General features: G+C 34.8%; 1 protein-coding gene across 3 annotated transcripts in view; it reads right to left on the bottom strand.

The window, feature by feature from the left end:
* Positions 1–26,175, bottom strand: part of TRIM33 (tripartite motif containing 33) — a 116,280-nt gene that overhangs the window by 15,687 nt on the left and 74,418 nt on the right. For all 3 annotated transcript variants that reach the window (XR_011536822.1, XM_070608103.1, XM_070608104.1), the window contains exons 5-13: positions 21,516–21,632; positions 18,902–19,016; positions 16,657–16,803; positions 16,065–16,182; positions 14,401–14,675; positions 13,654–13,818; positions 10,183–10,386; positions 2,051–2,183; positions 479–542 (exon numbers count right to left, since the gene is read on the bottom strand). Coding sequence is in view for 2 of the 3 variants with exons in the window: in XM_070608103.1 (XP_070464204.1) it covers positions 479–542; positions 2,051–2,183; positions 10,183–10,386; positions 13,654–13,818; positions 14,401–14,675; positions 16,065–16,182; positions 16,657–16,803; positions 18,902–19,016; positions 21,516–21,632 (1,338 nt within the window). In the remaining variant the exon portion in view is untranslated. The remainder of the gene's footprint in view (positions 1–478; positions 543–2,050; positions 2,184–10,182; positions 10,387–13,653; positions 13,819–14,400; positions 14,676–16,064; positions 16,183–16,656; positions 16,804–18,901; positions 19,017–21,515; positions 21,633–26,175) is intronic.

The raw sequence follows: 26,175 nt of genomic DNA, 5'->3' as shown, positions 1-26,175 counted from the left end.
TCTTCAAAAAAACACATTGATTTTGACCTCAATATATCTATTGATGGCAATGTATAGAGCTTATTTGAATCTGGCATTAAAAAAACCCTTTATTTAACAAAAGGCATTTATGGGAAAAATTAGGAAATATGAAAATAAACTGGATCTCTACTAATGTTAAAGAATTAGCTGTTAAATTTTTTTAGGTATAATAATGGTTCTGCGGTTATAAAATTTTTCAATCCTTACCTTTAGGTGACATATACTGAAATAGCTGCAACTGAAATGATAAGATGGCTGAGATTTGTTTTATAATAATCCAGACCAAGGGGGAATGGGTGGGAGTACAGAAGAAATAGATTGGCCATAACTTGATAATTGTTGAAGCTAGTTGTTAAGCATATGGGAGTTCACTGTAATATTCTTTTTTAAATGCATACTTGAAATTTTTCTTAATAAAAAGGCAGAAAAAAGGCGCTGTTAATAATGTAATACTCACCTGCCTCGACTGCCAGTACTAGAGGTACTAGGGGGTCTCACAGGTGTGTGAGAATTGGATAAACCTGAAAAATAATAAGTCAAAATGAATATCAATGCAGATAAGAACATTCAGAATTTTACCCATTAGTTTTATAGAATTTAAGATTATTTTAATGCAATTCAGCAGTTCTTGGAATCAGACCTAGTCTTAGTCTCAAAATCAGGGATGGTACGTGTAACTGTTGGCAGACATCAACTAAATTCTCTCAGCTGAGCCCAGACGCTATTCTCAGAATCCTCCTCAAAGAAACAGTACTCAATCAACGAAAACTACCAGATCAAAACAAAGCTACTTGCTGTCCCACCCCAAGTCATCTGGTAAAATATCCTACTTAAATTTCTATTAATTATCCTGTTTTTCAAACGTTCTGGAATAATTACATTAAACCTCAACAATTATATGACTCAAAAGCTGTATGAATGATGCATTTCATGCAAAACCTATATTTAAATTTGAACTATTCTCACTCTAGAAATAACGAGATGATCTTTTTTAGTAAGAAAGAAATAACATTTAATTTACACCAGAAAAATATATTCCATAACCACTTCTGCACTGTTAATCTTTTTGGAGTTGCTTTAATCATTCATTCAGGGTAATAGGGTCAATAAAACACCTGGGATTTTGGAAGAGATCTGTATCTCACTGACTTGATTAGTCACATTTTAATACTTTCCAACAAATTTAAGTTTTTGTTTTGAAATTACAATTTGAAAGTTCACTTGCCTTTCCTCAACTCTTTTTAAAAATTTTTTCAATTTTTCATTATTTTACAAAGTGTTTCAACCTTGGGCTGAAACCAAAGAACTCTTCAACTGACCATCTGTATCGTAAAACACAAGACACAGGGAGAAAATACATGTACAAATTCAGCAAAGAACATGAATACAGCTGAAGACTGGGGGAGGCATACATTAGAGTTCTGAACAGTGTACACCACAGATACACATTAATATTACTTCAGTTAGCTGAAGACTGTCAACAGTATTTGAAGAAAAATAATTAGAACAATCAGGAAAAAAAATATGGTCCATCACTGTGATGGTTACTTTTATGTGTTAATTTGGCTAGAATACAGTACCCAGTTGTTTGGCCAAACACCAGTCTAGATGTTGCTCTGAAGGTATTTTTTTAGAGGTGATTAATGTTTAAATCAGTAGATTGTGAGTAAAGCAGATCAACCTCCATAATGTGGGAGGGCCTCATCCAATCAGCTGAAGACCTTAAGAGAAAAGACTGAGGTCCCCAGAGGAAAAAGGAATTTTGCCTCTAGACTCAAGACTACAGTCAACTCTTCCCTGAGTCTCCAGCCTGCCGACCTGCCCTACAGATTTCAGACTTCCCAGCCCTAAGAATCACATGAGCCAATTCCTTAAAATCTCTCTCTCTACACACACACTGACACACACACATTCCTCCTATTGGTTCTGTTTTTCTGGAGAACTCTGACTAATACATATACTGAGAGAGACTTTTTTTTAGAATAAGGAAAAGATAAAAGAAACGAGGCAGAACCTCAGTTGACTTTACCTGATGATCCTGGAGATAGGGCAGAGGGTCCTGGGGAGGGATTCATGGTGCTTGTAGGCTGTGGGGGTAGATGACTGCCTGAGATGTATCTACTTAGTAGATTATCTAAACTACTTGAACCAGCATCTTCCAACTAAAGAGAAAGAAAAGATAAATTTGCTTTGATTAAAGCAGAGAAGTTATTAATTTCATTAGTATAATTGCTTTTATGCTCACAGTTTACTAATAAACAGATTATCCTATATCAAACGGCTTAAATGTTGCTTCCTTAGGCTCCCCTGAGGACCCACATAGTATAAAGTTTATGTGAATAAAGTTATAATTAGTATTATTCAACAAATACCCAGCAGCTCAAGAAAAAAAAACCCAATAATCTGCTAAATCCTTCATGCTCTACTATGACACTAGCTGACACACTCTGACACTTTTGCCTTTTCTCAAAGTTGATGCAGGACCCTGTTTTCCAGCATCCTTGTCCCCAGTCCATCCCTTTATTTCAACATACACAGTCCTGCCAGAATCATTCACCTAAATAGAAATTTAATCATCAATACCTAAACTTTAAAGCTTTGAAAAGTTTTCATATTCAACAGAAACCCCTTAGCCTGAGATATAATGTCCCTTATTACACACAAAAAAAGGGGCAGTCAGTAGGAGAACTGAATCCTTTTCTCACTTATAGGCATAAAGTTAAAGCCAGAGGATCTGGCACTATGACTTTGGGCTGCTTCCCAACTTGAACATCAGTTTCTTATCTTTAAAACATCCCACCTACAATGAAGAACAGTGATGAGGAAATGAGAAAGTGTTTATGTAAGAAATAGTAAACAGATACTCTTTAATTATGAAAATTACCTTAACTAAAATTTTACATTATTTCATATAAGAGACGGTCAAATTGTTCTTATTTAAATAATTCCTAATCTTGATGCTTATCTGCTTATACCCACATTTGCCCCTTTTAATCTCTCCTGCTAGAGACAAGATTACATTTTATGCAGATCTAGTTCTCATTCAAGACAGAAAACTGAACACATACATTCACTTCTTGCTCTCCTTTCCTCTCAAAGTCACAGATTTTCATGGCTATAAACAGGAAAGGATGGCAACAAAGTAGAAACTTTACAGAAAACTACAGATATAAACCAAGGCAGAACCAAGAAGATAGGAAAATGACCAGAATAGAGTAGCTCACAACATATCAGAGGCAAGGGAGGACTCTTCTAAAAAGTAAATAGGTTCAACATCCATTTATGATAAAAACTCTCAACAAAGTGGTACAGATGGAATGTACCTCAACACAATAAAGGCCATACATGACAAGTCCACAGCTAACTCATTCTTAGTGGTAAAAAGTTGAAAGCTTTTCCTCTAAGATCAGGAACAAGACAAGGATGCCTCTCACTTCTACTCAACAAAGTATTGGAATTCCTAGCCAGACCAATTATGCAAGAAAAAGAAATAAAAGGTATCCAAACTGGAAAGGAAGAAGTAAAACTATCACTATTTTTGTTTTTGCTGGTAAAGATTCTCGCTGAGCTAACATCTGTTGCCACTCTTCCTCTTTTTTCCTCCCCAAAGCCCTAGTACATAGTTGTACATTCTAGTTGTAAGTCTTGTAGTTCTCCTATGGGAGACACCACCACAGCATGGCTACTGACAGATGAGTGGTGTGGTTCTGCGCCTGGGAACAGACAGAACCCAGGCCGCTGAAGCAGAGCACGCCAAACTTTAACCACTAGGCCATTAGAGTCAGCTTAAAATTGTGACCATTTGCAGATGACATGATATTATATATAGAAAACACTACAGACACCAATAAAAAACTGTTAGAATAAATGAATTCAGTAAACCTGCAGGATACAAAATCAATATACAAAAATCTGTTGTGTTTCTATATACTAACAAACTATGAGAAAGAGAAATTAAGAAAATTATCCCATTTACAATTTCATCAAAAAGAATAAAATACCTAGGAATAAATTTAACCAAGGAGATGAAAGACCTATACACTAGAAACTATAAGACACTGATGAAAGAAATTGAAGACACAAATAAATGGAGAGATATTCCATGCTCATGAATTAGAAGAATTCATAGTTAAAATGTCTGTATTACCCAAAAATTCATTGATTACAGATTCAATGCAATCCCTATCAAAATTCTAATAGCATTTTTCACAGAAACAGAACAAACAATCCTAAAATTTATACAGAACCACAAAAGACTGTGAACAGCCAAAGCAATCTGAGAAAGAAAGCTGGAAGCATAATGCTCCCTGATTTCAAATTATATTACAAAACTATAGTAATCAAAACAGTACGGTATTGGTATAAAAAAAGACAAGATAGATCAATGAAACAGAACAGACAGTCCAGAAATAAACACACACATATTGGCTCCTTTCTCAATTAATTTAAGACAAAGGAGCCAAGAATACATAGTATGGAAAGCACAGTCTTCAATAAATGGTGTTTGGGAAAAGTGGACAGCCACAGGCAAAAGAATAAAACTGGACCCCTCTTACACCGTAAACAAAAATTAATTCAAAACAAATTAAAGACTTGAATGTAAGACCTGAAACCACAAAATTCCTAGAAGAAAACATAGGCAGTAAGCTCCGTGACATTGGTCTTGGTGACTTTTTTGATCTGACTCCAAAAGCAAAAATAAACAAGTGGGACTACATCAAACTAAAAAGCTTCTGCACAGCAAATGAAACTATCAACAAAATAAAAAGGCAACCTATTGAATGGGAGAAAATATTTGCAAATTATATGTCTGATGGGGGTTAATATCTAAAATATATGAAGAACTCATACAAGTCAATAGCAAAAAAAAATAATCTGATTAAAAAATGAGCAGAGGATCTGAGTAGACATTTTTCCAAAGTAAGACATACAGAAGGCCAACAGGTACACAAAAAGGTGCTCAACATCACGAATCATCAAGGAAATACAAATCAAAATCACAATGAGATTATCACCTCACACCTGTTAGAATGGCTATCATTAAAAAGACAAGAAATAATAAGTGTTGGCGATGATGTGGAGAAAGGGGAATCCTTGTGCACCATTGGTGGGAATGTAAATTGCTGCAGCCACTATGGAAAACAGTATGGAGGTTCCTCAAAAAATTAAAAATATAACTACCATATGACCAGCAATTCCACTAGTGGGTATGTATCCAAAGAAAACAAAAACACTAATTCAAAAAGAGACAGACATCCATATGTTAACTGCAGCATTATTTACAATAGCCAAAATATAAAAACAACCTGTGTCCATCAATGGATGAACGGACAAAGAAAATGTGGTGTACATAAATAAATATACATACATACATAAACACACAATGGAATATCATTCAGCCATAAAAAAGGAAAGAAACCTTGCCATTTGCAACAACATGGACAAATCTCGAGGGCATTATCCTAAGTGAAATAAGTCAGACAAAGACAGACAAATACTGTATGATCTCTCTTACACGTGGGATCTAAAAAGAAAAGAAAACAAAACAAAAAACCAAGCTCATAGATACAGAGAACCAGATCTATGGTTGTCAGAGGCAGTGGGTGTAAGGTGGGCAAAATGGGCAAAGAGGGTCAAAAAGTACAAAATTCCAGTTATAAATCATGAGGAGGTAATGTACAGCATGGTGACTACAGTCATGTGTCATTTAACGACAGGGGTACATTCCAAGATATGCATCACCAGGCCATTTCATCAATGGGTGAACATCAGGGATGTATGCACACAAACCTCTATGTATAGCCCTACTATACATCTAGGCTTTTTGGTAGTAATCTTACGGGAGCACCGTCATATATGCAGTCTGTCGTTGACTGAAACGTTATTTTGCAGCATATGACCATATAGGTAATAATACTTTATTGCATATTTGAAAGTAGCTAAGAGAGTAAATCTTCAAAGTCCTCATCACAAGAAAAAAAAATTTTTTTAAATTTTTTTATAACTATGTATGGTGATGGATGTTAACTAGACTTATTGTGGTGATTTTGATATGTATACAAACATCGAATCACTATGTTCTACACCTGAAACTAGTATGTTACGTCAATTACACTTCAAAAAAACCAAAAAGGTAAACAGGCCTCTCTCAATAAGTCGTCTTCATTAAAGCCTTTAAAAAACCTCATGTTAAGCGATAGACAGTCTAGTCTCTGAAGGTAAGAGTAGGCTATAGGCTAGCTAGAGGGACAATTAAGGGCTATCAGTAGTTGTCCCTGTTCAGTGGTCACAGCTATTGGCCAAGGATTCACTTATAAGATGTAACTACAGGAGAATCCCTAGCTGCAACTAAAGTCAACTGGGAGATCTGTGAAGAGGGGTAGCTCCTAATGTGGACAACAGATGGAAGCTAGGTTATATCTTACCTAAACATAAAGGAGGAAGAGGGATGATTCAAAACAGACATGAAAGTCCCATATTATCTACTTCCTCTCGCACTCCTTTTATACTCTCCCACCTGCAATTTTTGTCTCTGGCCAGAGAGACAACCTGAAAGCTAGAGGAGTAGACAGATTAGGAAGAGACAAACCAAAAGTACATAAGGGGCTTCCCTGATGCCATACATCCTCAACAACTAGCTGAAGCATTCACCTCCAGGTTTCACTAGACATGGATCAAGAGTCAAAATAAATAAAGTTACAAGTCTAACTGGAAAAATATTAATTCATTATTCATTAAACCATTGGTTTTTGAGCATCCTTGAGAAACTGCATGGATCATGTGTTATACAAATAATTTTCTGTGAATTAAAAGGAAAAAAAAATACACAAAAGAAATACAAATAATTAATGACCCTAAGAAAAGATAACCAACCACACAAATAAATGTAAATGAAATCAGCATTATTTTCACCTATCAGATGATAAAGATGGAAGAAAAGACTGATTAATTTAGCCTGTGTTGGGAACAGAGTATAGACATGAGTATTCTATAACATTTAAATTTACATGGACTATCAGAAGCACAGTTTTCCCAAGAGTTCCTAATATCCAGTAGAGTAGAAGATAAATTATTAAGTATGCTATATATGGAAAATTGTTTACAAAGAATTTAATAATCATTAGAACACTACTTCTATTAATTATAATCTAATCTGAACAGAACCTAATATTCATGTATCTATTAAAAAAATATTCAGATTTATCATATAACTGCCCCTAAGGTCAAAATTACTAACATGCATTATCACTATGTTGGAGATGGACAGTAGAGCAAAATAAAAACTAATTCAGGTTGAAAGAATTCTATTTAAATCAACTCCTACTCTGTACTAGATGGCTGTAATAATCAGCATTGAGGTATATCAACAAATACCCAAAATGCCTTTGTATTTGTGTCCTGTTTGCACTGCACAGCTATTGCTACCTTGTCTGCTTCCTGTGAGGCCTCACCCGGGTTTCTTTTTACCATACCATGGAAACTTCAGGATAGGAGAAAAATTGAGGTGATGCTTCAAAAGATGATAGGTTTGCTTCCCTTTCTACTTTTGGTTCATCTGGTTAACTACTTCTCACTGTCATTGTACTTTTGTGAAAACCACTTCTAACTGCTTTTTAAAGTAGGTGACAATAACTTATGTTGTGATGTGGAGAAACTGAAATCCTCATGCAGTGCCGGTGGAAATGTAAAATGGTACAGCCACTGTGGAAAATAGTTAGGCAGTTCTCAAACACTTAAACATACAATACAATTCTGCAATTCCACTCCTAGAAATTTATCAGAGACCTGATAATCTATCTTCATACAAAAACCTGTACATAAATGTTCACAGCAGCATTATTCCTAAAAGCCAAAAGGTGGAAAGTCAAAAGTCTATCAACCGATGAATGGATGAACAAATGTGGTATATGTATACAATAGAAGGTTCAGCCATAAAAAGGAATTAAGTACTGATATATGCTACAACATGGATGGACCTAGAAAACACACTAAGTGAAAGAAGCTAGAAAGAAAAGGCCACATATTGTATAATTCCATTCATATAAAACGTCCAGAATAGGCAAATCCATAGAAACAGATGGTTTCCAGGGGCTGGGAAAGAGAGAAACGGAGAGTGACTATTAATGGGTACAGAATTTCTTTTGGGGTGAGGAAAATGTTCTGGCATTAGATAGTGGTGATTGTTGCACAATCTTGTGAATATATTAAAAACCAATGAATTGTATATGTTTAAAAGTTGAATTTTATGGTATGTGAATTACATCTCAATTTTTACAAGTTGATGCTTTTAATAAATGGATAAACAAAAATAAAGTCAGACAACATGTCTGCAATGAAGAGAAATTCACAGGCAAAGGCATGGATTTTGCTCCCCCTACTTCACTTTAAACAGTTAAAGATGGGGAGGGACACATTCCAGAGTTTCTTGTCTTGATGTTAAAGCTCTTCTAGGCAAGATGACAGGGAAAGTCTAATATGGGCCCGCTCCCCTTTTGATGCCACACTTCTCAAAGATGTGAAGCATCTACACTTCCTCCATCTGGTCTACGTAAGAACGTACTGAACCAAGGTCAGAGTAGCCCTAGTAAATTATGCTAAGTTTGATATTAGCAACCTTCCTTCTCCCTTTGAAACTTTAAGAACTGAAACCAAGTCTTGTTTATCTTTTTATCCTCAATGCCCAAGGACTTTAGCAGACAGTAAGTGCTTAATAAAACTTGAATGACTCCTTTAACACTGTACATACCTCTCTCTGGTTCCCCAAAGCCTCTCAATACTATACCTTTCCAGGCCTACAACCACAAAACTACCTCTCCGCTATCTCTACAGATAGTGGGGAGAGAACTGGACTTGTAATCAGGACTCTGGGTTTTGAATTCCAACTTTTCCATCTACTGGGTGACTCTGAGAAAGTCACTAACCTCTCTTACTCTCATTCATAAAATAGGGATATTACATACCATATGAGATGATGTCAAGCATTTAATTGATATACTGCCTGTGACAGTGCTTTGTAAATAAGCTTACAAATTAGAAATTTTATTTTTATAGATATATTTCAAAATTTTCCATTCTATATACAGTCATGTGCCACTTAACAATGGGGATAGTTCTGAGAAACGCACTGTCAAGAGATTTCATCGTTGTGTGATCAGAGCATACCTATACAAACCAAGATGGTATAGCTTACTACACACCTAGGCTATATGGTACTAATCTTCCGGGACCACGTCATACATATGGTCCATCACTGACATTAACATCACAGTGACTGTAGCCCAGTACTCTCAGCACCAATACAACTATCATTCACTTAGCCAAAAAAGAGCTCTCCTAATATCAGGGAAGCAATCAGATTAAGAGAATTCACAATGACTTAGTGATTTTGAAACAATTTTAAGTTATAGAAACATCCTTTAACACTAACTCTTATAAATCCATTAAATACATAAAAATGTTAGACTGCAGCTATAGAGAGAGTCAGGGGTCCTAATGACTTAGTTTCACTGCTCCTTGCTCCCATGGTGACCCGTGACTCTGAATAACTCATACAACACATGAGAAGATGAAGGAGTATAGGCTTCAAAAGTTATATTTACATTTAAAAATAAAATGCTTTTAATTCAAATAAATTAATGAAATTCCAAAAGACATTGAAAGATATTTTTCCACAGGGAAATGTTACAGGTGAAAGGGACAAGATGCCTCAGAGGCCCCTCACATTCCATCTTCTATTCCTCACTATTACTTCCTCTCTCAGTATACATACCAACATGCCTGATATCTAGACCTTCCAACCACTTCCTTTTTCAGTCCAACCCGTTTGCAAAGGGGTTAGCTATCCCTTATGGACCTAACAGAGGACTGACAAAGATCTGACCACATTTTGGTCCTGTTGTCATCTCTGGATCCAAATTCACATCAAGAGTGCTTCATCTAATACAAGGTTTGCCTGCTGGCAGGTGGTAGAAAGATTAGCAAAGCTGAAGCCCTATAACTTGAAAATACTGAGGAGTTCCAGTTTTAGTACAGATAACTTTTTACAATTCAAATATTTATACTCTGCTCTTCGGAAATTTCAAAAACACGTTGCTCGTGAATTTTAAAAAACAGCCTAATTAACACAAGGTTTTAAATCTCTCATTCAACTTAAATACAAACCTGTATGGGTGGAATATCTGGCAGCGACGGAAGGTTTTCTGGATTGGTAACTGAGGGGATTAGCTCTATTGCTGTAACAGATGGGCTGGTGGGACCTCGATTTGCATTTGCCATAGTAGCTGTAGTAGGGCTGGTTGGATTGATTGTGGTGTTGTTGTGCATCGACACAACAGGAAAGGGTCCAGCATGCCCTGGGTTTGAGTGCTGTTAGGAAAGAAGGTGTTATCATTAACATCTTGACCTGTCAGGATATCCTAACATGAACTATACCTTGACAACAATTTTTAGTTTATGAAGGATACACAAGTGTTTGATATCTGTGGCTGGGAAATCAAGAAGCAGCCCCTTTCAAAGTAATATAGGAAAAGAATAATAATTCAAACTTAGCCTTTTCATTTTTTATTGACTGACTGTATAGGATTTAGGAAAAAAGAGGCTTGCCAATAATTTTCAACCTATCAGCCTGGTGATATAATCTTATTTCAGAACAAAGATATATATAAATAAATGATCTGGAAGCTCCCAAGTTTTCAAACATCAGGAAAGCCACTGTTCTATCCATATTCCTCTTTGACTCTTCTGTCTTTTTTGAGAATAGAAATAATTGTGTAATTGATATTGTAGGAAGAACAATGAATTTACAAATGGAAACATGACATCAATCCCTGACTCTAATATTGTATGACTTTAGGCAAATCACATAATCTCGGAAATCAGAAATGTGGATAATGATATCTCACCTGTGTCACTGTGAGGGCTGTTATGAGGATCATTTAAGATAACACAGATGAAAACCTTTGGGAAATAAATTACTAAACACATATGAAGAAATCATTTGAAATATTTAAAAATTAAAAATTCTAACATTTGGAGCCAGCCCCATGGCCGAATGGTTAGGTTCACGTACTCTGCTTCTGCAGCTGGGGGTTTCGCCGGTTTGGATCCTGGGCGCCAACATGGCACTGCTCATCAGGCCATGATGGGGGGATGTCCCACATAGCACAACCAGAGGCACTCACAACTAGAATCTACAACTATGTAGTGGGGTGCTTTGGAGAGAAAAAAAAAAAAAAATCTAACATTCAATGATTTCTCTAGGGACCCTTAAGTCTAAACACAATGTTCTGAGATGGTTGGTTAGTCTGATTCTGTAGCTTCCACACTCTTCTAAAGGGTGTACTTACCCCCGGTAATCCCTGAAGGCTTTCCATGCGCTATGGTGTACACAGGTATGTGAACACTTTTAAGGAAATTAATGTCCAGATCCTCAACCTTCATATGTACTCTTTAGTAAAGAAAACCTCATTTACCTGAGACTGTGCCAGGTGCTCCTTTTCTACTACTCTTTTGCAATTGCCCTTCTCCCACAAAAACAAGCACACCTCTGACCCACTCCTAACCTTATTTTAGCATATTGCCCCAGGGTGAAAAAACTCCTGGACAGACAAGCAAAGGTACAATTGGAAATAAAGTTGTTGAGAAAGTAACTGGCTCCAAAAACTGGGTAACAAATGTTTGAGTGGGTTTTGATACCTGATGATCAACAAAAATAAAGACCTAAAGAAGCTATCATCTAATATCTTTACAAGAGTTTTGGTAGCTCATTGTGAGTTTCAGCTTACAACCTAGAAAAAGTTCAATGAATTGAGGAAAATTCTTTTAATTTCCAGATAAATATTTTTGTGAACAAGTTCCCTGAGCATCACACGAAAACAAAAACCAAAAGAACTAGTAATAAAAATTGATGAATTCTGAGTTACTCTAACAAGAAGTAACAAACATACATAAGTAGGAAGTGAAAAAAGCCTCCATCTATCTCATAAACAAATGTATACTAAAAGAATTTTACTTTAGATGTGTCCTAATATTCTTAAATCCATAAATATATTTATGTGTTTAAACAATTACACAGGAATAATTGTAATGATAATTCGATCCAAAGAAAAAGTTCTAAAGCTTAATGATAGCTTTACCGTCACTAGAAATTTAAAACTTTTTAAATTAAAATAGACATTTTTCCTGGAGAAAGTTGCAATAGACTATCTATATGTCTATTAAACATAAATATATTTAGATAAAATTTTGTAGAGGAAGTAGAAGGGAAAATTCAAGTCCAAAGAGAAAAGGGAGTATGAAATTTTGACTTTCAAAAGAGAGCTTGCTATGGTATTTGGGATTCCAGTGGATTCGTTCACAACAGTGATGTAAGTGCTTTACTTTATAACATCAATATTTACAACATGCCAGAAAGTATGTCTTTTGCAACTACTTAAACTTATAATGGAACTTTTAAATGTCAACCTTCAAATGTAAGAGAGTGTATTTTTGAAAAGTCTTTCCAGAGGTACTTGAGCCAAAAAGCTGAAGAACTACTGCTCCGGGACAGTGTTTGTACAACTTTAGCATGCAGACTGATCTCAGATAGTTAGTAGAAGTTTTATAAATGCCTGAGTACTCCCCTCCTGGAAACACTGATTCAGTGGATATGGCTTAGAATCTATTTCTGACAAGGCCCCTCAGTCATTCTGATGGTCTTTAAAGCATGCTTTGAGAAACATCACTCTAACCGTCATAAAATGAACTTTATTACTTTATAACTAGAAACCCATGTAAAAGCAGCCTCATTTTATAATCATTAAATCCTATACAAATATAGTCTACTGTTCAAGCAAAGATTAGGAAAAATGTTTCTAAATACACTTTTTGCGTGTGAGGAAGACTGGCCCTGAGCTCACATCTGATGCCAATCTTCCTCTTTTTGCTTGAGGAAGACTGTCCCTGAGCTAACCTCTGTGCCAACCTTCCTCTATTTTCTATGTGGGATGCCTCCACAGTGTGGCTTGATGAGCAGTGTGCAGGTCCACACCTGGGATCCAAACCCACGAAACCCAGACCACCAAAGCAGGGCACATGAACTTAACCACTATGCCACTAGGCCAGCCCCTAAATATACTTATCTTTAAGAATAGGCATGTCTATATCCCAAAAAGAACAATACTGAGTAGAGAGAAGCCAAAAATAAATAAATAAATAATAATAATAAAATTACATATAGGATAGTTCTATTGTTCTCAAAGTCCTTTTTATACGTACTAGGTTCAAAATGTTGCATTAAAAGATCAGAGGAACAATTTCAGGAAACTAAGGTTTTAATCTTGATTTTACCATTATTCTCTTGTGACTGTGGGTAAATGACAAGCTCCTTTGTTTTTCACTTCTGTAAAATGAATTGGTTGGACTAGATCAGGGGTTCTCAACCCATAGTACATAATGGGTTTATAGGATCAAAAAAGCTCCTAAAATTGAATACAAAATTTTATACGTATGTGTACTTTTCTGGAGCAAGAAGATAGACAGCATTAATCAATTCCCAAAGGTATCAATGACCCACCCCCCACCAACTGATTAAGAAAAATGGTGTCTTTTAGTTTTAAAATTGTATGATTCTTACAAATGTAACTCTAGGCATACTTGTCTTTGGAGGTGTGGCTGCATCATGGAATACTGAGGGCCGCTGTGCCTGGGTATCCCTGGTATTCGGGCAGCATTCTGAGCCAATCTCATCTGATGGGCTTGGAAAGCTCCACAGTTCATGTTGCTTCTTTGCATTGTTTGCACACTGATCAATCTTGGAGGCTACAAAAGGTAGAAATTGCATTTGTATAATTTTTAAATAAATTTATCTTTCAATTATAAAATGTTATGGTAAAAATAATTCAGTCAGGATAGAGGGGCATAAAGTAAAAAGTGTACATTAATCTCATCTCTAGCCCCAGCCCCTTCTCTCAGTATATGCGTGTGTTTAAAGCATATCAATATTAACTTACCCAACCTTGGATTAATAGTTTTGATTTGGATGGGGGAGGGGAAAGCAGGAGAGAGACAGAGATGGGAATGATTTGAACAAATGCCTAAAGAACATAGCAGACAATCTGCTTCTTTGGTCCAAAACCATAGGTGGAAAACAAAAAATATCTGGGATGGAGGGATAAAAACTTGTGTACCTCCAGAGTACTAGTGAGTTAATTTTGTTTCCTATGGTAAGTATTTACTTATTGCCCCTTCCTCACATCTCCCCCACATCCCTGCCATACCCAGAGCAAATTTAAACTCTGACCTTTGAGCTCTGTCCCTGCTAGCAACTGAAATGTGTAACTCATCTACATAGGACAGAGGTCTTAATAATTTATATCAATACTATAGTGATATAATACTCACCTGTTGTTGTAACATCTGAGGGGCCGCTTGTCTAGTGTGCTGCTGTGTTGTTGTCGTTGTCGTTGGCGCAGGTGCAGGTGGTTGCTGCATCCTCATTTGTTGCAACTGCTGATGTTTCTGTGCATACACTTGCTGTTGCATGTGCTGGAGTCGAAGCTGTGCTAAGTTAATCTGTCCAGGGGTTTTACTAATGTGGTTTGTCCCTGGAGGCACTTGCCCAACTACAACATTAGGAGTATAACCAGGAGCTGGCTTACTCTCTATTACTAGATTACCTGAAGGATTTAAAAAATGAGAATAATTTGCATATAATCGACTAAATCATCTACTTTGTGGGTTAATCACTATCTTTTCCTCTTTCCTCTGACAACTATTATCACTCCAAGCTTCCAGCAGGGATGGGAGCTAGGTTTAAAGATGATGAAGATCAGAAACCTAATATAGTCCAAAGAACAACCGACTTTTGATTATTCAGAACAACATATTATCTGCCCGTATTCTTTATTTACACATGTGTACAGAAAACTAAAGAGCTGAAAGAAATATTACAAAAGGCCAATCCAGTCAGTCTAAATCAATTCTCCCCTGACAAGATCCAAGGATACTCAAACTGCTAACACTGATTCTATCTTCCTTAGAATTGCCAAAATGTGCAGGGCAGAGTACTACATTGCTACAAAACTGTCTTCTGTGGAAATGCTGAACGTTTTAAACCACTTATGTCCTTAGAAATGACAATTTTCCTTGCTTCTCACAGAGCCTAGTGCTTTCTAGAAATAGAAGGCAAATTTTAGGAAGGTTTGATCAAAGGTAGAGTTGGCAAGCTTTTCCTGTAATAAGGCAGGTATTTTAGCTTTGATGCCACATAAAATTTGTCATATCTTCTTTGGTTTTTGTTTTTACAACCCTTTAAAATGTGAAAACGAAAGTTAGCTATCATGCCTCACAAAAAGTTTGCCAATGTCTGATCTTAGAATGTAGCCAAATTTGAATATACAAAAAGATTACTTTTTGTACAGAAGGCCATCCACCTCTGGTTTTACAACTTCCAACATTGAGGACCTGACTACTTTGAAAGTGAGTTTACTTAATCTGTAGACAGCTCTCATTGTTGGGAAGTTTTTGGAGTTTGGTTTTGTTTAAAATTGAGCTGTCTGTCTGTCTCTCTGTAACTTCAACCTGTAGTCCTTAGGTCCACACTGTGGAGTAACAAAAGCAAAGTCCATTTCTCTTCCTTATTAAAAGAGCTACTCTTAGTTTTCAACCATTCCTCAGGACATGACTTTCAGATAAATCAGCATACTGGAGGTCCTCCTCTAGTGGACAATTTGGTACAATTAATATACAGACTACTAAGCATCTGAGAAATTCTTCCAGAGAATTAAGACCCGAATGCTAAGATTTTGATTAAAAACAGTATCAATTTTTTAAAATGTAGGGGGAAAGTTAGAAATAATACACATTTTTTCAAAATTTATAGAGGAGACTCTCAACATTCTTAAAGATGTAATGAACATAGCTCAAGTGAGTTTCCAATGAAGAACATATTTTCTAAGAAGTTTATGTTAGAGTGAAGTTAAAAAACTTTATCTAAAATTTGCTTTAGATGCTTTCTCTCTTATTCAGTGTTCCAAGTTATATTCATAAAACTAATTATTTCTCACCTATATTGACTACATTCTTTGCCCAGAAGGTGGGATCACAATGGAAACGTATTGCTCCATTAGCAGCAGGGGCAGGATCACACCGTGCTTTCAAAATATGGCGCAATTGAAAAGTAATCTTAAAGGGAAAAAATTCACATTAGTCTTAAAATTAAGTATCACTTGAGAAAACATACAATATAAAGACATAAAAGCTCATGTAGCCCCACAGTGTCAGTCTCAGATGAGACAGTATCAGTGTTTAAAAGACTATCTCTAACAGCAATCCAATGCACACGCTTGAATTTCTGCCATTTCTGGTCATTGACTGCATTATGATAGTAGATATCTTCAAAAGAGTAAACACCATATGATTCCATTTATATGAAATTCTAGAAAATGACAGAAATCAGACTAATGATTACCTAAGGCCAAGGGTAGAGTGGAACAATTAACCTTCTGTGGGTGATGGAAATGGTCTCTATCTTGATGTGGTGTGGTTACATTTGACAAAATTCAAAACCTACACTTTAAACAGGTGCAGTTCACTGAATGTAAACAGTATCTTAACAAAGTCAATTTAAAGAAAAAATAAAGATACTACGTATCTCACCAGTCGTTTGCTGTACAGTAGTGCTGTGCTGCTACCACTCGCAATCGCCCAATTTGTAAAGTTCATAACGTGCTTCACCTGCCGGGAAAGGCCTGTGATGTCATTCTGCTGCTGGAGTAACTTCATCTGTCTTTCTTTTGTGACATTCTGCAACAGAACAAGAGGCTCACTGAAGAATTCTATATGAAAAAAATCAACTCATTTCTAACACAAATGAACACAATACCTAAATTTCTTTTTAAAAACGGATAAATTGACACGCTTCTCATTATTTAATGAGCCTAATATCAAAGGAAAAGTCACTAACAAAAGTAGAACTAAAACTTAGTTCTCTAGGCTAAAAAGGACATTCCAGATACAGAAACAATGTTAGCTGATGTCTCTTTTTTCCTTCAGAAGATGAAAGGTCTTTGTTAAAATAGTGTCTTTTTATTAGGTTAATGCAATATATAGAGTCTATGGCATAATGAGCTAACCTTCAGGAATAATTTTAAATAATCTTAACTCACTACACTTTCAGGCCAAAGAAACTTTTGTGTTACCAGTGCCACCTACTGGTGTGGCAGGAGGCTGAAGTTAAACTCTCTTCTTTTAAACACTTAACACAAAATGAGAAAGATGAATCCCAGAGTTCTAAGAATACAGCTAGGGAATCTTTTCAGATGACAAAACTTCATAAAGAACAAGGGAGTAAGTAAGGGTTGAAGGAAAGACCAATGTGGGGGAAATGCTACACAGGAAAAATAAACTGCCTTCTAGAAACTAAAACTCCCAGAAAGGATAGTCTTGTGTACCTTGATATTCAGCATACCAAACAACCAATCTACTTAGTGCTTAATCACTTTCTTACAAAAATGACTCAGTTTGGTTTACTGGACAATTTTTTCCCTAACAAAAAAAGTTGCTCATTTTATAAAAATGTAAATCAATAGATAAAAGTATTCAACTGACAGAAGTTTGACTTACAACCTCCCTGGAAATCATCCCTTTTATAAAGCTTAGGAAAATCTCTATATTACAAAGTTTAGGAACATATTACACTAGAAAACATTTAGTTAAATTATCAGCATGTTAGGAGCATGTGACAGATTCATTACCAGATAGTTATGTATAGTTTAGCACTAAGGGGCTTTTAATTCAAAAGTTCTTGAAATGGTTTAAGAGCATTATTTAAGACCTACAGTTAAAAAGTGTTAAAAGGTATCAAAAACAGTTGCTGCTAAATGCTCTTCATTCACACCATCGTTTTGAAAACAAAAATCTATTAGGGTTAAATGCAACTGGCTGGCTATACAACAGGAAAGAGACCTCCAACTTTAACGATATGTATAAGAGTACTTTTAATCTCACAATTGTGTCTCATGGAAAGATTTCTGACAAAATTGTGTCTTTACGGAAAGACAGATTTCAAAAGACAGAAATTCAGAAATAACACCCAACTCACATAATTTCCTTCTTTTGTATGTAACTATGCATCTAATATTTCTACAATGTTCTATGAAGGAACAGAACAGAAAACATCTGCTACAGAAAATTTGAGGTTAATAATAATGGAAGTTAAATAATCAAATACACAGTTTAAATTCTTACTACTCAGTGGTGCAGAAAACATAATCCCATATCATCTAAACCTAATTAAGACCACAAAATTTTGAGAACCAATCAACTGTGGACAGGAGAGATGAATTTTTGATTAAAACTTAATTTGGATTTCACAAATTGGATTTGCATCTACATATTAATCTAAAAATACGCAACACAAAGACCTAATACAATAAAATTATTACTAAGTTCAAAAGTTTATAAATTTCAAAATGAGTAGCATTTTTAGCAAAACTATGGAATATTTCAAAAATAAAGTGGAACACAGAACTGACTCAAGCAGAATCCCAATACACATTCATAAATAAAAGTTAAATTGAGGCCCTATCTTGAGGGGGAGGGCAAAATGTGGCAGGGTGGCTTTGTCTTCATTTATATCCCATTTTAGTAATAATTCTTCCTTTCTTAAAAGGACAACACTATCTCCTAATTTACACAGCCAAAATCAGTGTTATTAAATTGGGCTGCAAAGTAACTAACTCGAAAAAAAGGTCTACTTTCTGATAGAAAATGAACAAAATTTTTTTAAATTTACTTATTTCCATACCCCGCCCCATCAATCTAAAAGAGCTATCAATAAACATTAAAAACAGCTAAAGAGCAAGAGAAGCAATTTTTGTTTTACTTTGTCTTTGAACCGTACCTCTAGCTGCTGTAACAGAGATTTTCCTTTCTTATTAATTTCATTGATAAGGGTGAAAATGGCCACTTTAATTTCCTGTTCTACTCGTTTGTTAGTCTCATTTACTTCTTTTATCCTGAATAAGAGAAATGCATCATTAGGTTACCAACTTATCCTATGTCTCTGAATCATCAACTGTTACAGAAATTCATCCAACTGGGCACTTAACCGAGAAACTAAAGTTCAACTTGTGTCAAAATGTACCATTTTATGTTTCGGTAGACCCAACCACTCAATTTGGTCCAGACAAGTTATGTATATAGACAAAGAATGGATTAAATATCTCGTAATTTTAAATTGAGTTCATAATGGATTAAATATCTGATAATTTTAAATTAAGTTCATAAAGGCTGGTTTATTAATCTGGATGGCAATCTCATTTAGTTCCTATAACGTGAATGTGATAGACAAATATCTGACATCAACAATTGCTGGTTATTGTCAAATCTGGCACACTGGTTGTATTTAATCTTAATGCTTTTCAAGAACAAGGTGCAAAAGAACAATGTTGCGACCAATAATTATCTTTTGAAATAGTAGGAATTAAACTTAGAAGGGTTTATTTTCACTTATAAGTTAACCACTTCAAATGGGGGTTCTGATATACGACTTCCATAGATTCTTCCCAAAATAATTTCCTATTGTATACAGTTCAGAGCATAAAACATTTTCAATCCATTTTTTAAAATAGCTGTCATGTGTTTGACAAATAGGTATAAACTCCCATTGTGGCTATGAAAGTTTTGGTTGCAAATATGATACAGGTGATACCTTGCTATCTACAAAACAGGAAGGAGAGAATCCAAACAACGCAAATATATAAAATGTTAACAAACAACCATAAGAAGGTAGCCCACATTTTACTTCGGTACAAACTATAACTCGCATTTTTCAACCCCTAGATGGCCTCTCATTTGCCAAATTCAAATTTGAGTAACTTTAATACACTGAGCCATAATAACGTAGTTTTCCCTCCTATGTGTGTACATCAGTGCTTGTTTGGGCACTTATTTGAAAATTTTATTCAATTCTGTCCTTATTAAAGTGAGTGGAAGACACTTTTTAAAAATGAGAGTGCTGACTACTAGTAATAAGAAATATAGGACTCAAACTTAAAATGATTCAGTCAAAGACTGAAATCATTAAGCATGCTGAAAGCAGAGAACAATCAGACTCTCACTGGATTTAAGCATGTCTACTCTATGTTCATTTGTGAAGGGGAAAAAAATGAATGTACATTAAAAAATAGAGACAGATCAAAGAACGTGTCTAAAAGGGGGAGTATCCTTAGAGATTTTAACACTTTTTTTTAAAGCTTTCTTAAGATGACATCATTAATTTCCCCAACCCTTTGCCATCTTATAACACACAAACCTCTTGTTCCACTTCTCTACAGATTCAGGAACATACATACAAAATACGTACACAATATAAAATATGTACAAAACCTATGTACAAAAATATGGGACTGACATATGAACCAACTCACTATCTTTTCTCTGAAAGGGACATCCATCTGTAATTTATGAAAAGACACAGTTATCCTATCCAACAACACCCACAACATATCAGCAACATAATCTGAAACCTCCTGACATTTCCATAAGAACTAACCATCCATGAGTTGTGTGTGTGTATATATTTACATATTATCTACAACCTCTGAGAAGCCTTTATTTCCCTTTGGTATCACTTCTTAAAATGAAAGTTCTATCACTTTACTGTCTGATGTATAATGCACTGTTTTCATTCTTCATCTATTTAACATTTTTTGAGTTTATCTACTATGTGCTATTTTAAACATCATAAATTAACAAATTTTAATATTCTAGAAGCACGTAAAAGTCCCAATATTTGTGAACCTTAAGTATGAAGGCCTATTATCCCTATTCGAACCTCCAGGAACATACAGGTTTTAACTATATTAGCTCCAAGGGTTTGTCTTTCTACATTAAGAGTCCTAATCTTGTTAATCTACTCACTTATGGAATTTACTCCTACTTGCTTTACCAATATGTTTAATTTATTTAGAAATGAATTAAAATAGAATTTTTAAATACTGATGGCATTACTAACAAAATAATAGCAGCTAAAATTTGAGGGTTTACGATGTGCCAGAAAACTTGCTGTACATTCCTCTTATAACACTACTACTAAGGTAAGTACTGTTTTTAACGCTTGTTTCACAGATAGGAAAATAAATTGGTTCACCACTTCTCATATTCTCTCCTCTACACTGTCTTCTAGACAGTCTCGGGTTTAAATTTTCTAATTCAACTTCCTACATATTAACTGCTTTTCCCACATTTAACCAAGGCTTATGAAGAATAGAGTCTTATTAATTATAAAACAGTCAAAGATGTATCCTAAAAGAGTATCCAAAATTTTGGTCAATTAAATTTTGCTTAATTAATAAATATTATAATCCAAACTCAAATTATACAATTTACCTCTCCAAAAAATAAAGTTTTCTATATATGTTTAATATAACATAGAAGGAAAACAAATTTAAACTGTACCCACTGCATTTAATAATCCTAAAAGTGAAATTATGGTTTTAATGCAACACACTTACCTATTCTGTACCTGAGTAGCTGCAAAATGAACGTAATTCTTCTTCTCAAGAAGCTTAGCCAACAGATTCTCAATTGCACCTTTCTGGTTTTGAAAAGCTTCCTCCAAAAACTGATACCTTAAAACCAAAACAAAAACTACCTTTAAAACAGAAAATTTACTATTCAGATTTTGGAAATGAAGAATTACTGTATGAGTCAATCTTGAAACCCTACTTAAATGACCAACATTCTATGCTGGCCAGACATACTTCACCTCAACAGCAATTTTTAACTACCAATCCCTTCCCTTCTGACCGGACTGTGAGGAGCCATTTTAAGACCAAAAAAAAAACATCACTCAAAAAATGTTCCAGTGCTCATACATTAAGAGCTTTGATTCAGGATTACATTTTTAAAAATCTAATTATTGGGGTAAGTTATATATACTTCAAATCAAAAATACAACCATATTATAGAAAATACTTTCAAAGGTGGGAAAACCACCCAAAGTTCCAACATCATAAAATCACTGCTACCACTGTAATATATAGTTCCTTAGTCTTTTTATTACGCATTTTAAAATACAAGTGTAACTATAATGTATGCACAATTTCGCATCTGACTTTTATTCTTTGTGCTGTCATTTGAAATAATTTTTCAGTCCTAGATGCTATATAGTCAAACTTCACAAAGGTTATAGCAATAACAGTCACACACCATAAAAGGATGATCAGGTCAACAATGGACCACATATACAATGGTGGTCCCCTAAGATTGGGACCATACAGCCTATGTGTGTAGTAGGCTACACCATCTAGGTTTGTGTACGTACATGATGACGTTTGCACAATGACGAAATCGCCAAACATGCATTTCTCAGAATATATCACTGTCAAACGATACAACTATAAAAATATCACCAACATCAGTTTTATCATAACTTTGTCAACATGAGTGGTGTTATGTTAAGATTTTCTAGTATTATAAGAGTGAAAATTTAGACGTGATAGTAAAGACTACTGGTCCTTGGGTACTAAGAAGGTACAACAGCTTTCTTTGCTAGTTTTACTTCCTTTTTGTAACTGTTCATTAAGCCAATAAATATGTTTTAGCTTCTTTATGCTAGGGAAACATAAGTAAAAAAATCCATTATTGTTCATATTCTAGCAGTATGAATAATATTACTACAACAGGCACAAATATGAAATGATACTGCACTATGATAAGAGCTATAACGAAGAAAATATAGTCTGCAACAAGAACACAGAGAAGTCAGAATAGGATTATCCTTTGCTAAGTGCAAGGGCATATTTGGGGAACTACAAATACTTCAATATAGCCAAAGAAAAACATGCAAAGGTCGAAATATGAGACAATACTAATGAAATCCAGAACCAGACTATGAAGAGTCAGCTACATCATGCTAATTTTTGGATTTATTTTCTCAGTAATGGGATATCCTTGAAGAAGTCTAACCAAGATGTGATAATCAGGTTTACATTCTAGAAAAATCATCAGATAGAAATATAAAAGATATGAAGAGGAGAGAAGGGGAAGACCAGCTAGAACTCTAAGACAGTAGCTCATATGAATTATCAGGGTACAGCACTAGTTGGTATAGCTGAACAAACAAGCTAGAATAATGGACTTAGTCAGAGACATCAACAACACTGGTGATCTGGGAGTTTATGGGGCCCCAGTTAAAGCAAGGTCGACGGTATGACCTAAAAACTGAATGCTTAGCTAAGGCATAGTCAAAAAAAGGTCACTGGAAATGAGGAGTTCAAGGTACTGACAAAGTTATAATTATCTGTGTGGACACAAATCACTCAAGTAAAGGCAGGAATTGAAACGAAGAGGAAAACTATGAGCACCTAGATGTTTGAGTCTCAGGGAAGGTCTCAATTAAGGTAAATACAGGAGGAAAGGCTATGAAGTTATTAACATAAAGAAAGTTTGTTAAGATAAAGGAAAGTCTGCTTAGTGGTGGGGTTCAAGAGGTAAAGGAAAAATGGAGGGCAATAGAAGGAAAAGCATAGAGCAATATGGGAATCAGTGTGAAAGAAGCGCTGGCAAGCGAGGTCTTTTTTACTTTGTGCATGGATTTAAAATTTTTTTTACTGCAGTAAAACATACATAACAAAATTCACCATTTTAATGATTTTTCAAGGAGAATACCTTTTAAAGCAAAAAGTAAATCTGTCTATAATGTAAAGTCTAGCACATTATAACTTGTATAAGATAGTAATTAAACAGCACAAAAGCATGTGGGTATTTTAATTTAAAAGGTTTTAAAAAGGTTCTACCACTAGATAGGTGACCCAAAGACTGTTCTTTCATTAAAGAACATTTGATTTATTACATATACCATAATTTCTCTATGTCCAAAATAAAATTTTACTTTGTTAAATTTGTACAAATAAAGTAGGAGTGACAGATTACCATGCTAACCCTTCTGATTTAATGAGCCTGACACAGTGAGCAAGATCATCTGACACAGAGTTTGATTACGTCAGCAAATCGGGCATTTTGTAAAAAGGTCAACTAGTAACATAATTTACAAAATTTTAATTCATAAAATTTAACCTTGTACAAATTTATTTTTCTTCTCACTTCAAAATAAATGTTTTAGAATCCTGTTTCTAGGAATATCTTATTACATTCATGTGAATAAGTAGCAAGCGAACACATTATGATACACCTGGGTCAAAGTATGTGTCCTTTCCTCCCCTTTTATAGGAGTTGACAGCTGAGCTGCACGTTAAAGGATGAATAAGAGCTTTCTAGGCAGACAAACTTGGAAGGACTGTAAACGCTTTCAGTGGAGAAAAAAAAGAATAGGACTACAAAAGTACACAGTTCTGAAGCCATCTGTCCCTTTCAGGGTTAAGCAAAAGAAGGCAAAACTAGAAGAGTAGGGAAGTACCAGATGCTAAAAGTCCTATTCATTTTGCTGAAGTTGAATTATGATAATAAATAATAGTGAACCATCAAGGGACTGACTGAAAAGTGACAATCATTTGTCTCTGTTCACTTGAATAAACTTCAACTGTATTATTAGAAGAAAACTGGAGCTTGAAAAACAAAGGAGCAATATGGAAGCAATTTTGGCTATAAGCTACTTCTGATTCTCTTAGCTAATAGAATAAACTAACATTGCATTTCTTTAATCAAAACTACAGCTGAAATACTTTAGAAATGGGGAGAAAGAATAATGAATAAATGGATTAAGCATAATTTTGATTAATATGTAAATACATGAAAGCAGCTTCTTAGATTTTAATCTTGCATATGAAGTAGTAATTCTTAATAAGGGTTTCCTTAGTCACAATGAGCTATTTTCAGTACTTCAAAACATCTAGGTAAAAATTATGCATGCCCATGATTTAGTTAGGACATGCTAAGTAACACTCTCTGTGCTTTGGACTACAATTATAGAAACTCAGTATACTAAATATATACTGGTTATCAGGTTTTGATCAGAATTAATCATCATGCTTTTTTTATTATTGAGAAATAAATTATTATTTAATGCAGTTTGCTAAGAAGTTTTTGAAAATATAGTTCTCATAAGAGTAGGACATGAATAATAAAAGGGTTGTTTTTCATAAGGTTGAGAATCACTTAGCTAATAACTTCAAACTATAATTCTGAATGCACATTTAGAGTCTTACACAGTCCTGAGCTATACAGGGATGCTACTCTACTTGCCAAGTTAATACAGTATTATTCTGAGTAATTGTCAGTGTGTATAACAATCGATACAATTCTACTCTGGAACTTCTAGGGAAACATATCATCTTAGTTTGCATTCAAACTAAGTATGTAGGGAAACATTTTTTTAAAGTTGATATGTAGTAATTCTGACTCAGCTTCTTTTTTAATTCAGCTATTCCATTTTAAAAAATTACATAAAATTTCAAACATATTAAAGGAGAGATTCGATTTCAGTGAACCCATCATCCACTTTCAAGGAAGTATCCATTTATAGCCAGTTTTGTCACTACATCCACCCACTCTATCAAGGTTACTTTGAAAAAAATACCAAACATCATATTTTATCTAAGCATCCATCAATCTAATCATCCATCAACACAGCAATAGCTAGCCTGCTTTGAGAATTTACCATGTTTTCAGCCACTGGAGCTAAGTATCTAACATAGATTCTCTCATTAAATCTTTAGAAATATTTAATGACACAGGTACTATTACTAACTTCACAGTATCAGAAAAATATGTAGTAATAATTATATTTATCTTATAGGACTGTTCCAAGAATTAAATTGGTCAAAACACACAAAGCACTTAAGCACGTGCTTACTAAAGCACAGAAGGTGCTTAAAACTAGTTATCATCACTGTTTTTAGCAGTAATTTTAAAAGATTTTCATTGTTACAATATAAAACCTCAATCCTTCAACGACAAAAAGTCTACTACGTACATAAGTTCCTCATAAGAGTGTTTTCGAGAAAAATTTAAAATGAGGCTCTCTTCCTTATTTAATACTCTATATGAAGGGGAGATGATAGCCATAAAAGTTCAGGAAGAGCTACAGAGAGTAGAATTCTGAGCAACCATGATAAGAACCTAAAAGGGTGGAAATTTAGAGAAAGCTTGGGGAAGACATTAGGATTTCCCAAAACATTAGTATTAACATAAACATGACAGAGAACAAAAACT

This window comes from Equus przewalskii, unplaced genomic scaffold (genome assembly GCF_037783145.1).
Source record: "Equus przewalskii isolate Varuska unplaced genomic scaffold, EquPr2 ChrUn-13, whole genome shotgun sequence".
Classification (NCBI taxonomy): domain Eukaryota; kingdom Metazoa; phylum Chordata; class Mammalia; order Perissodactyla; family Equidae; genus Equus; species Equus przewalskii.
This window is presented reverse-complemented; position numbering and strand designations above follow the sequence as displayed.